At 48.9% G+C, this 13553-nt stretch overlaps 2 protein-coding genes across 2 annotated transcripts in view; both read left to right on the top strand.

Moving 5' to 3' along the window:
• LOC142579360 (ras association domain-containing protein 10) overlaps positions 1-4177 on the top strand; it is a 60810-nt gene extending 56633 nt beyond the window's left edge. Inside the window, exon 2 of the mRNA XM_075689464.1 lies at positions 2060-4177. Coding sequence (XP_075545579.1) covers positions 2119-3417 — 1299 coding nt within the window. The 5' untranslated portion in view covers positions 2060-2118 and the 3' untranslated portion in view covers positions 3418-4177. The remainder of the gene's footprint in view (positions 1-2059) is intronic.
• A 1640-nt stretch (positions 4178-5817) lies between these two features.
• Positions 5818-11868, top strand: LOC142577819 (uncharacterized). Its single transcript, XM_075687263.1, has 4 exons — positions 5818-6100; positions 9055-9301; positions 10432-10592; positions 11307-11868. The coding sequence occupies exons 1-4, from the start codon at positions 6031-6033 to the stop codon at positions 11585-11587; spliced, it is 759 nt and encodes a 252-aa protein (XP_075543378.1). The 5' UTR covers positions 5818-6030; the 3' UTR covers positions 11588-11868.
• The last annotated feature ends 1685 nt before the right edge of the window (positions 11869-13553 follow it).

Here is a 13553-nt window from a genome sequence, read left to right as displayed (position 1 = left end):
AACTTTGCAGTGTCTGTGGACATAGAAGAGTTATTTTATTCTGTACCACATGATGAACTCTTTGTAACTGTCCGGGAAGCAATTGATTCATACGTGGTCTTGCTTTTCAGAACGACTGCCTTATCCCGGCAGAGGGTTTTCTTGAGCTTTCGGACTGCTACCTCCCCTCTACCATTGTTAACTTTGACAGTAAGATTCACATACAGAAAAAGGGTATATGCATTGGATCGCGTGTGGCACCCATTTTGTGTGAAGTTTTCTTAGCCAAATTTGACTGTTTGCTTCAGCAACAATTGAACTAGGGCGTTGTTCTTTAAGTTCATAGATATGTGGACGATTTTCTTGTCTTTTTATCTGTCCCACATAATGACATTAGTACTGCAGCAGCTGAGCGAGTGTTGCTTTGTTTCAAACAATGCTCGCTGTCGTTAGCTTTCAGAATGGAACTTCGTGACAATGGCAAACTCCGGTTTTTAGATTTAGCGGTCTATTTTAACTATGACGAACGCCTTTGTTGGGAATATTTACCGCGTTCTAAGAAGGCCGTTTTACCTTTTGACTCCCCTCACACCAAACTGGTAAAATGTGGTATAGCTTTGTCGTGCGTCGATTTATCCCTGGCCAAGTCTTGCACGCACCGTTTCGGTCATAGTTTTGACCTACAAGTGTCTCGTCTGAAAGACTCGAGATTCCCTTCGAGTGTGCTAGTCGCAGTGGGTTCAACTCTTTTAAAGAAGCTGCAGGCTCCACCCAATGCTATGCCACGCCTGAGGCCAAATAAGCTTGTCGTGATGCCATATGTCCACACGATTTCACGAAACATAAAAAGGGATCGGGCAGAAACACGGCGTTCAACTCGTCTTCACAGCTGCTCTCAAGCTTTTTCGGTTGTGCGCCCTTACGGATGTCCATAAGGACAAGACCTGTGAAAAGAAACACACGAAACCCCTCGCCTCCTGTGCCACCGAGAGAGAGACAAAAGAAAGGGGAAATGCATGGAGGTTAACCAGATGGGTAGATCCGGTTTGCTACCCTACGCTGGGGAGAGAGGGGAGGGGCAAGAGCGTAAAGGCATAGAAAAGTAGAGATAAAGAAAGAAAGAAGCATAGACACACAATCACAGTCAAATACTGTCACCGTATACCGTGACCACACAGCACAGTAGGACTTGCAGCACTATCAACATCTGTTCGGGCTACAGCCGCTTGTCCAATACTGTTGCCCTTAAAAAGTGCAACAGTGCCCTCGTCGTCCTCCGCTGCGATGGTTTGTGATTTCGGCAGTTTAAAATAAGTTCCTCTGTTAGAGGTCTTTGGTCGAATCGCGATTTCGAGTGGTATATAAGATACCACTCGACTGTGGGAAAGCTTACATTGGGCAGACGGGGCGCTGTGTAAATGACAGGCTAAAAGAACATTCTTCTTTAAAGGCCCTCAGCAGCTCCGCACACTTTCCTGCGCACTGCAGGGATTATGGCTGCAAACCCCTTTTCGATGAAACCTAGATTATAAGTAGATCTGAAGGCAGATTCGAAAGGGAAATCCTCGAGGCTGGTCACATACACGTTCCTTTGTATTAGTGTCCCGTCAATGCATCCTATGGATACGGAATTTACGTTCCTCGCCCTTGGCTGAAGTTTCTACGCCCCCTGCTCTCTCCCTTTCCACCCGAAGTTGTTTTTAATGACTTCTGTCAGGCCACCTGCACGTGCCGTTGTTGCTATCACCTACACTGTAGCTGTCATTACTGATGTAGTGATGCATGCCCCGTTAGGCGAATTTTATGTATATATATATAAAGATCTTAACATTTTTGACAAGTATCGATGACAGCGCATGCGCAATAACCTTCCCTGCTGGTTTGTCTCTGAAGATATGTTTAGTTGCAAGTGAGCGCCTTACCTGTCCACGTCTCCTTTTCTCGCTACGCTTCTGCGCTCCACTTAGCAAAAAAAGTGCTTTGACTGTTCCTTGCGAACGCGTCAGAAATTTTATCACGTTACTGCTGTAGCACGTGAAGCACGCGCAAGCTCATGGGTCTCTTTCAATGCTCTTTCCAGGACCCCCCGGTGGCTGTGCGACGAAGCAGGAGGAGCGGGTAGCCCTATGCGCCGCCGTCATGGGAGCCGAGATCCCCGTCTGGGTAGGCGGTGTCCAGAAGTGGGTCACCGGCGTCGGCCGCAGGACCACGTGCGAAGAAGTGGTGCGCGCTCTGCTCGCCTCGAGCCGCTCGTCCCGAAAGTCCGGAATCCAGGCGGTCTACCACGGCGGTGACCCGCTGCAGTACGCGCTGGTCGAGGTCTGCCCTAGGGGCATCGAGCGTCGACTCGAGGGCGACTCGCGCATCCTCAAGCTGTGGAACAGCGAGGACGACGTCAGGCTGAGCCTACGACGCGTCCGCTGCTGGTCCTCGACCACGTCTTCGCCCACGTCGGACTCGTGCGTCGCCGAGCCGCCGCGGCACCATCACAGGCGCCGCCATCACCACCATGGCCACCATCGGAGAGGTCAGGCGTCCGGCGGCTCTAGTTCGACGACCACGACGTCGTCGAGCGCCTCCCCGCGCCTGCTTCGCACGGTGCACCCACGGAAGCTTTCTGCTAGCGCCGGGTTGCTCTCCTCGTCCCAGAATCAACGCGGGGGACAACAGGAGCACGCCGTCCTGCAGAGCGAAGAGCTTGCCGAGCTAGTGAAGCGGGTGATCTGCCAGAGCGAGACCCTGGAGCGCCAGGCGGCGCTGCTGGCGAGCCGAGACGCCGAGATCGAGCACCACGAGGCCAAGATGCACGCGATGCGAGTGAGACAGATGGGGCCCGACTACATGCTGGACGGTTACCGACCGGAGGCCTGCGAAGAGGAGTCCCTGCAGACGTACCAGGCCACGCTCGAGGCGTACGACCGCGTCCTCCAGATGTGCCGCCGCATCACCGCCGAAGAGGAGAAGGTACAGAGGCTCAGCGCCGAACTGCGTCAGTGCACCTGGCAGCAGGAAGAGGAGAGGAGGCGCTCCCAGGAGCAACTGAACGCGGCCAGAGAAGAGCAGGAGAGGATGGAGGAGCTGTCACGGTCGCAGGAGGAAGCGCTTGAACGAAATGAGCGCGCGCTGAGGGACTTGGATCACGTGCTGGAAGACAAGAGAAATATGGCGGTGCAGCTGGAAGAACAGCTGAGGGTCGTGGAGCGGGAGGAGGGTGAGATACTGGTCAGAAGGTGCCGACCCGTCGAGCCCCCGGCGCCGCCGAGGCCGGGTGTCATGCTGTCGGTGACTGCGCCGGTGCCTGTCGCAGCCGCTGCGTCGTCTTCAGTGACGTCCTCCGCTCGCTGCTGTCTTGATGCGCAGGACTCGAGCTCAGACACAGGCGTCAGCTCCATGTACAGTTTCGAGGAGGTCAGCCATGTCTTGGACACACTGGTGTGACATGAAGGCAGTGTGCAACAACTGTGCTTATAGTTTCCTTTCTTTTTTTTTTCTGCACTGCAACGGAAACAAAGCGTTCATGTTATTCTCTAGGGTCGTTAGTTTGTCTTTAAAAGCAGACTTCTCAGTGAAACCCGTAAGCTGTTAGCTCCTACCTACTGTTTCACTTAGTCATTGGTCTAATCTGTTCAGCAGCAGCATATAAGCGATTCATATCGAGATATTTTTGTGCGTTCTTTTTACTACCTTGCTTAGTTTATCCGTGGCCACTTCTATAAAGCGAACTAATAGTTAATGATCAGGAACATAGGAAGTGGCCTGTATACTCATAATATGTATGTTTGTAAGGGCTGTCGTCTCCTAAAACAAGTCTAGTTTATTCACCAAATCAATGCTCAATGCCTGTACCTGTTCGACCCATAGAATAACATGAAATTTGTTCTCACGTCACTTTGTGGTCACACGTGACCACTGTCGTGTGAATTATCACTGACAACTCTTATCAAATGTTCGTGACTACGACTGCAAAAGTGTCCACTCACGTTCGCAAACCGACGGAAGCTTGTGTACAGTTACGGACAAAGAACGAGAAGAGTGATTCATGTGCACGACGAAACAAAGTTCCCGACAGCCTGGTGTAATACCATGTACCTATGGAAAGTGTATTTATGTCTATGAGAAGAACAAAATAATAGTGACTGTAACTCTATTAAACATTTATTTGCATTAAAATAAAGCGATATGTTGACATATTTAATGACACGCCATAAGAAGTTGTCCTGTTTCTTCTCTGCCAATTGGATGAGGGCTCGGCATGCTTTTGCTTGCGGGTCCCTCCGAACAGCCAGCCCGGCCTCGCAAGTACATTCGATCTCGGCAACCACGACGAATTCAACGTATGCATATGCTTGGTACGTCAGTCGCTTTGTGCTCACGCAACAATCTAGCCAAATACTCCGTCTATTACGCAGCCAGCCTTTCTTCTACGCGCAGGACAGTGACTATGGTGCTCTGCTGCATGCCGAGCACGATGTCACTGGTTCAACCCCTGGCCGCAGCGATCGAGTATGTATTTATTATTTATTTATTCAGCAATACTGTAAGCCTTTTTACAGGCTCATACAGGAGTGGGTAGCAATCAAAACAACAGAACATTGTTAGTCAAAACAGAAGAAAGCAATGAATTACGCTAATTATTACAATTGAAAGATATAACATGAATATTTTATTTTATTATGAGGGCTGGAGGCAGAAGGGCTCGTGCAGTGCATCAGATTTCATAATGAATAAGATGGAAATACTATTTCAATGTAGATGTGTAGAATAAAAGCCAATCTGCGAAGGTAAAGTAATGCCGCGTGCCGACGATGGTTGCACACCGCACTTACTGTTTTTCCCTTCTTTGCCAGTTTGGATATGAACGCTCCTGTATTGCTGCGAGCGCTCAGCGTCAAAAAAATATAAAGAAAGCTTACGTGAGGTGCCGAGTGTCAAGTGTACACCTTATTAAATTGCACAGAATTCCAACCCTTTAGCTGTTAATCCCTCGAGAAGATAGCTGCGTAGGGTTCACTGCATTCTGCTGGTGTCATAGTGACCAACTACGTCAAATAGTTTACGTCTCGCAGGCCCAGGCTCCCACGCATCTCTAACGTTTCTCGCTCCGCCGTTAGCTCCCAAAAGGTCATCTGAATCAGAAAAGCGGCCACGCAGGATTTACTCCTAAGCTCCTTCAGATAACGACGCTATTGGACGCACTCTTCTCTCTTCTCAGTGACGTCACAGTGCCGCACAGCCCAATGGGAGGGCGCCTGCCTCTCGTCGCAGACGTTACAGACGCTCCGAAAGAGGACGCTGCAACAGCGCCGAGTCGGAGAAAAGCAAGCAAACCTACAAAGACAAACCTTAGGAGTAGCAGCAGGGGCAGCACGTCCCTCGCACAGTGCGAAGGGGGTGTAGTATAGTGAGTAGACAAAAAGCAAGCCCGCCGTTGATCCACTTTGGCGATGATCGCTGGCCAGGTCCGGCTAATCCCTTCCCACACGCTGCGAGCGTCTTGGCAGTGGCCGTCGTCCCCGCGCCGACGGTGAAGCCGGCGACACAATATCAGGAATGAAGCATAGATCCCATCCGCGGACCGGTCTCCCGTATGTCGCATGGCTCTCTCGCAACCCCGAAAATTGATTTTCATTTGGCTCCGCGGGTCATCCACGCATCAGGCCCCGGCTGCGTGATCTGCAGAGGCGCCGAGGCCTAAATGGGATCACACAAGTTGCCCGTCGCTGCTGTATAGCGGGGGCAAGGGGGCGGTCTAACGGTCTTGGGCGGACCACTCCTCCGGTGCTGTTCGGTGCGTATATAAAAGCGCGATGGTCGTGGTGGCAAAGCCTCGTACGCTGTCCGCTGCCTCGTCCCCCCGAGCACGACAGCGCACCCAGAAACGTTGTGTCGTACCCGCTGTGGTCACGTCTTCATAACGCTGTGGGTGTAGGATACGAAGACAGTCGCAGGTCGACGGCAGCACGGAGGTCTGTGCAGATAGGGCGCGTGAAAGGGCAGAAGCTCGAAGGGCTGCTGTATCACTGACTGCGTCAACCAGTTCTATCGGCAGAGATGCGGCTTACAATAGTCTGGGCATCCTGTGTCCAGCTGCTACTGGCCTATGTCATCTTGGCTGCAGCCGGTAAGCGAGCGTGCTCCAGCTGATATCGCAATTGCCACATGCATTTTGTGGACCGTTGCTTGCTGTCAAGTGATGTCGTTAGTGGTACCTCCTATGCACCTACTCCTAAGATATATGGGATTCGCAAAGGCGCGAATTACAAAACAGGTAGCTGTCATTGTAGTGGGACTTGTGTTTAAAAGCTTTGGTGGCACGCAAATCCGTGGCAAGAGAGGTGTGCGTTGCTAGTCTTCAGGAGAACGCATTTTGTTTCAATTCGGAGTCGTTGAAGAGACTCCGAAGTACAGGAAAGGCGGTGAGGTTAATCAGAGTCTGATTGGCTACCCTGCGAAATGGTGAAAAGTGAGTGCTGTTTCGGCTCCGAAAGGTCGTAACGGTGTCAGTAAACGAATAGAAGCAAAACAGACAAATTTAAAGCTTCAAAGCAAATTTTTTTTTTACTTGCCCTCCCTCAAAGGGAAATCAAAGGTTCACGGTCTTTTCTCTTTGAGCAAGAGAATTGTCATGCGACCATGGCTTGCGCCCGATCACGAAGGCTAAAAATTCCCTCTGCTGACTTCGCTGCAATGCCACGAGCGCTGAAAGATCAACTAGCTATATTGAAAGCAACGTTCACAGATAAATTGTCCACGCGGTACCACTCGTTTTAATGCAATAGCGTTAAGGGTCCCGTGTAGCAGAAAATCCGGCGTCGGCGTCCGACGCACCGAGTTCTTCGTCCGGCATCGGACGTCGCCACGGAAAATTCGTTTGTTGAACCACACACATACCGAACCGCTATTCTACCGCCAATGTTGCTCATACATTGTCTTTAATTCTTAGCAAAGTTATTACTCGTAATATTGAGAACGGCAGCCCACAAACACATGTAATGAAAAAAAAAAAACGCCGACAGTGCATATCTTTTATGTTAGCTCCTCTAGACTGAAATATCGAAAGTGCGAAACAATAACAGGAGATTGAACCACGCAAGAGGCCGCGTTTCTACCAGAAAGCTTGCCTTCGTGCATAGCGTTCGCCGCCAGCGTTTCCCCGTAAGCATTACGGTTACATAAGCTGCAGTTTCAGGAGAAGAATGAAAAGAACTCAGGCGTCTTTGAATGCTATCGCGTTCCACTCTTAAAGGCGAAGCTGAGGCGTCCTTCATTTTCTTGTATCTGTACACTGTTAGCAGCATATGAACGACTGTGAACGAACGCATCATAATATATATTGCACCCCTGTTTCAAGCGAGGTGGCATAGAGGGATGGACTTCATCGTGGAGGGGGATTAAGTAATGGGAGGAAAAGGTGCCACACAAAGGAGTTGGTGGAGGACAATATTTTCTTTTAAAACTCTTGCTTCACCTAGTGGATCCCCGCCTAAGAGGAAAGAAGCTACTTGGCAGCCTAGACGACAGCGTTTTCTGGAGGGCCCGAAGTAGTCAGAAAAAAAAGTTGTACGCTTACTAATTGCCTCCTTACTAGACACCAGTTTGACTAGCGTAAAGTGAAACCTACTGTTACCTTCTTCAGAAGGATTGAGGGGCAACGACTACCGAACGTGCACGCCATGCTATATGATCGCCTATGCAACACAACCGTCGTCTGAACTCATTTCGTTCACCATAATTCCAGGAAAACGTCACTGTTGTTCTTAAGCATTTGTCACTATCCTGGTGAACAGTTTCCAGCTTACACGCAGCAAAGCCAGTAAAGGATTACAAGCGATTACTTAATTTTTTTTCCTTCCTAGCTCTTTACTGTGTTCGCCGATTATCGAGAAATGTTTGAGTAAAATGTAGAAAGAAAGTTTACGGTAAAACTCGGAGTTCAGTAGCTTCATGAACCGGGTTTCATATACCTTAGCCATATGGGCCATATCCATATGGACACGAGGAACCACCCATGACTGCGTACTGTAGGATACCGCACACCAGATGAAGGGAATGAATGAAAGGGGTTACATAGACTACAGGAGTAAGATGCAGTTTTCGAGTGCTTCATGACTGAATATAAGGTGGCCAGTCATGTCCATCGGTTTCTGAAGCTGACAAGATGGTCTTGTGGCTTTTTACACAATCGGGTATATATGTCAGGCTCGGAGAGAAATTCTAGTCTCTGAAGAACTCTTAGGAAGGCGAGTCGCATAAAGTCTGTTTCGAGGTTTCTTCGTAGCCGCAGCTCAGTTCACCGTTCCAGTCGCGCAAAATCTAGCTTTACGTTTCTAGGCCGTGTAGGGCTCGCTTATGGAAGACCGTTTCAGCACGAAATCATACCCAGACATTTTAGACATTGCGCCTGCTACCAGCTGTCAAACTTCACCGGAATGAATCAGCTACACTCAATGGACTGCATATTAAAAACAATATTTCAAAACGGCGCCCAAATTCCATCAATTTTATGTTATCAACGTCGTGAGGGTACACCCTTCTAACAACGTATGTATTTGCGGCACTTATTCTTAACTTTCCTGCTGCAGTTTAGCACATTTTGAATCCTGACGAAAATTCTGCTATGACGCAGCAAAGGCGTTACGACTCAGTGCCGTAAGCACTTGTGTTAATGAAAGTGCGTGCGTCCTCGACGTTGCTAACTCGATGTCATTGAGATTGCAGCGGTCTTCTGAAATATAGTAGTATCTTTAGTGCTGCCCGTTGAGTTACTCTTGTGCACTGCGTTGTGGTTCGAGAGATAGCCGAATAGGACAATGTCCAAAATTTCAGGACATGACAGACATTGCACGAAGTGCACACGACGCTCGAGCCACCCGTTCCGCAAGCTGCGTGATATTTAAATCCTGCAAAGACTGCCCAGAACCACGCCACTTCTAGTCTTCTTGAGAGCTACGGGTATTAACGAGACTCTGCGAATCGCTTCAAGCTTGTACCAGGTTTCTTTTTTTTATTTATTTGAGTCAGCATCTCTCCCTTGCTCTTAGCCGCACTTCGACTGTGCGTGGTCTTGGTCCTCAGGTCACGAGTCCTTCTACGACGAAGACTCGTGGTCCCTGGCAGGTGGCCGTTGGGGTGAGCTGCAGAAGCGGCAAGGCCTCATTCCCTTCCCGAGGGTCGGAAGGTCGGCAGCGGCCCACGAGCTCAGTCCGGATGATCTGATCACTCTGGACACGGACTCCGCAACGTCTGGTAACTGGGCCTTCCTCCTGTTGCCCTACAAGCGTCGCAGCAACACCTTCACGCCTCGCATTGGCCGTAAGCGCAGGTAGTGATGAAATTTCTCTATTACACCCCGCAGCCGTGATTGTAATCCCTACTCAAGTATTTCTTTTTCAAGCCACTGGATTAGACACACTGCATTACAGATGTCGCAACGCAGTTGCTGTTGCTGCCTCAAAACAACGCAGTTGACTCGTATATACGCCTCTCCTCTTCATCGCCATCACTCATCATTTATTTTATTAGCCGTAGCCTTTTTTTTTTTCAGTAAATGATAGCCCGCCAGATGAAGCTAAAACTCAGGCATAACCCTCTGCCTTTGTGTAAATAAACTCCTTCCACTCTCTCTTCCTGATGGGACGAAAATATCGACTATAGCTTTCCGAAAGCGGGCCTGTCATATGGTTTCCAGATACGTCCAGGCAGATCCACTTAGCAGTTCACTGAGCGCTTCCAAATCATATGAGCGCATTGCTACCAGTGGCTGTTCCTGCGATTAGAGTAATGTTGAGAGAGATTAATCTCCGTCTTGTATACGCGAAGACGCGCCCACCAGATCCATAACAAGTACTTGCGGAAGAATGTCCGTAAGCAGTATTCGAATCCTAAAGACTCGCGGTTGTTTCTGCAGTCTGGGTGCTCACTTCTATACCACAAGGCAAATAAACCGCTAATTATTTGAATTAAAATACCCACCGATAATTTCAGACCCTATGCTCTGGTTATTCAGTGGCTATGCCGTTCAGCTGCTTATGAAAAGGTTACAGTTTCCAGATTTATGGCAGTGGCAGGATGGTATCAGCATGGCAGCAGCATTCCGATAATAGTATAATACGTGAATTAGGAAGGAAGAGCGCCAACTAAGACGACCACGAGAGGGAGATAGACACAGGGCAAGCGTCGTTCTCCCTCTGGTGGTCGTTTCAGTTGGCGCTGTTCCTTCCTAATTCAAGCAAGCACCATCTAGCCCAAATGAATGTTGTTCTGAACCGAATATAATACGTATTTCAAATGTAAATTGATGACATTTATTTTGTCACTGTGGACTGTTCAGAAACAAAATTACAAAAAAGAACAGATAGGGTTTAAATGTTTAAGAGGTAAAATAATTCGACAATTCCGCCACAACAGTGCAACTTGAACGCGAGTCGATAACATGCTCGACTGGCCTCGCAGGTCGGTGGGCCGGCCCGATGACGGCGTGCACAAGGAGGACAGTGGATCGTCGCGTTCCCACCAGGCGGCCTGGGCCGACCTCGACTGGTCCTACTCACCCTACTCCCGGCAGCTGGTCCCCGTTATCCGCAATGGAAGGGGAACATTCGTGCCCAGGCTAGGTAAGTTAGTGAACTCTGCCGTCGAGTAACCTGTCTACTAAAGCAGCTCTCGTGCTCGAAGAGACAATAATGATTTAACCATTTACAGGAGTACTGGACAGTAACGTTGCCATGGATATTAGTGCTTCAAATCTTGTACTATATATAACTAAGAAGTGTTCACCTGTACCTCTGTGTACTAGCAAAGGAGTAAATAAGGTTGGCCAATCCGACCCAATGAGCAGGGCCGCTGTTCAAGCTCTGCTATTCCGGTGACGCATCGGGCAGGCTGTGTCAGTCGGTAAAAGGAATGCGAAGCCGTACAACAGTATGACTATAATGCAGCTGTTTGAACCACTTCAAGGGATCTGCAATCGGTCTGAGAGTTAGTTGTTAAGGGAGTCATGGGAAAGAAGACTCATGGTCTTTCTTTCCCGTGCAACCCCCTAGCGAATTGACTGATAATTAGCTCTTCAGATACAGGTGAAGCTAATCTCCACCACTAAAATGAGGCAAAACGACTCACTTGTACAGTCTACCACAAAAATGCAAACGCCACCGCTCTTGGTTTACCAGTTCCTGTATATGGGAGCAACGCTCAACGGCCTTCGTACAAGAGCTGGCACGATTCAGCGACGAAGAAGGTGACACTAACGTCTTTTCTATAGGTTGTGTGCGATCGGAGAAGACGCATCGTCACGCTGCGCTGAGCTATCGACTTTTCTTTCCACGCAGGTAAGAGGAGGTCCATAGGCTCCGGTTACGGCGAGGAAGTCGACTCTGGCTGGGACACCAGCCTCGAGGTGGCCTCGTTCATGGACGACCCCAAGCGCGGCTCTTTCACGCCGCGCATCGGGCGAGGGGCCTTCACTCCCAGGATTGGCAGGACACCGTTCACACCGCGCATAGGCCGCTCCACGGGTAGCCAGGACAAGAACTCGGACGCCGTGGGCGACGACAAGCCAACGCTTCGTTCGTCGTCCTCATCATCCGGTGTTCAGGGCAACGCCGTTTGAACGGCGAACCTCGAAGCACGCCTGTTCTCTTGCTTCCGCCCTGCAATGGCACGTCCACGAAGAGGAGCTCCGTCTCTAAAACGGCTCCGAAATACGCTAGCCGTGCTGTTGGCGTGAACCAAAGTAAAAATCGAAGGAAGAAAAAAGAGAGAGAGAGAAGCAGTTGGAGATGATGGAAAAAAAAAAAAACAGGAGCCTTCAAAAGGCGTAAGCATCTGTTTTGCTACGTTCTGCAAGAGGCGGCGAGAGCCGCTTCGAATCACCCTGAATAAAAAAAAAAAGTTACCTTTACTACGATGTCTTGACGATTTTCTTCAGATGTATCGTGGGCCGGTTGGTATACTTGCATTTTGAAAGAAACTGCGCGAATATACTACTTTTCCTCTAGTGCATCATTGCGCTGTTTCTCTAGAGATGAATTATTCGCCTAAGTCCTCTTGTATATCCTGCAAGATGTGCGTCAAGCGACGGAGAGGACAGCTAGGTCGTAAGATGTGGACAACTCAAGCAATCAGCATGCAGTGCGGCAATTGTGTGAAAGGTGAATGCAAGCACCCTATCAATACTGCAATTTTGCTTTAATCGTCATTGCAGACTTCTCAGGGGCTCACTGCAAGCTTAAAGCGCGCAAATTTTACGCAGAGTGTAACCTGCCGAATTTACAGTGAATAATCCGGACCACTTACGACTTCAACCCTCGTGATGGCTTTTATTTTGCAATCTGGAGCTCTGTGAACGGGAGATAGCAGCCAACCTCAGCCCTATAGCTTCAGCGCCCTGAGGAGGCAAACCACGAATGATGCCTTTATTTTTTTACACACCGGGGATACTATATACTGCAATTTTTCATACTTACTAGAGCGGCCGCTCTCCCACAGCATCAAATATTCCTCACGAGGCTCTTGAAAATAAAATAAATTGACGTACTTTACACCAAGCAATCCATTACTTGACTGGATATATTTATTGATTTATTTGCTACAGCAGTAATAGTCATACTGTCAAGTACGGAGCTACAGTGGCTCACAGATCAAGCGCAAAACAACGACATCTGTCAACAGATTTCAGGAACATCTTTCGTTTACAATGTGCATATATTAATTCCTTTCCAAAGAATCGTCGTATATGTAGAAAGCATAGATGCTGAGACATTGGCAGGCTACCCTCGCTGTGTCTAGCAAGCAATCACACGCACCGAACGAGGCACAAGTTTGCTCATCTACGGCCAGTGAGGGCGATCTGATACGCGCAGACAGATATGGTTCGTTTGCCAATGTTTACCCCTTGACTTGCTGTGGACTTCGTAGAAAGCGTAGATGTTTTGCTCCAGCCAACGACAGTGGGCGGTAAACAACTTTTCGGAGTGCTAATGCTCTGGCGCTTGCGTCAGGTAAGTGCAGTGGATGAAGTCAATGTCCGTAACATTTCTTGCGGGTTTGTTCAATTAATTTGTGTAAATTAAATGACAGACAGTGATTTGCGCTTGACGTACCCAGGAAAATCCCGACACGAAAAAGTGCGAAGACTGAGTGAGCGCAGCAATAAATTCTCTGTAGTAATTGCGTAAGATCAGCGCTGTTAGGAGAGCACCAACGTATTTTGCTAATGCAATGGCTATAGTCTTGCACGAGATCGTTAGTCGTCTGATGACCTAGAACGTGTAAGATTGCTAAATATTTTATTGTTACGTTGTTATCGCACTTGTAATGTCCGAGCGGCTAACCATAATCTATACCTTCATCTGAAAGCTCTTCTGAAAGCCCTGAAATTCGGAAAGCAAGCCCACAGGATAACAGCGATTTGCAAAGCAGCAACACAAACATATATCAGATAAAGTGATAAAAAGGCAAAAAAAAAAGTGAGGACTTCGTTGAGTGAATTCGCCCGTTGGTTTTGGCAACCCGGCTTGGTTGTTCGCAATAAAATGTTCTGTCGCTGCTGAAACGATGGCGCTGACGCGCCCGAA

The sequence above is a fragment of the Dermacentor variabilis genome, chromosome 4, assembly GCF_050947875.1.
Source record: "Dermacentor variabilis isolate Ectoservices chromosome 4, ASM5094787v1, whole genome shotgun sequence".
Taxonomy (NCBI): domain Eukaryota; kingdom Metazoa; phylum Arthropoda; class Arachnida; order Ixodida; family Ixodidae; genus Dermacentor; species Dermacentor variabilis.
Note: the sequence above shows the minus strand (reverse complement) of the source record. Positions and strands in the feature narration are given on the sequence as shown.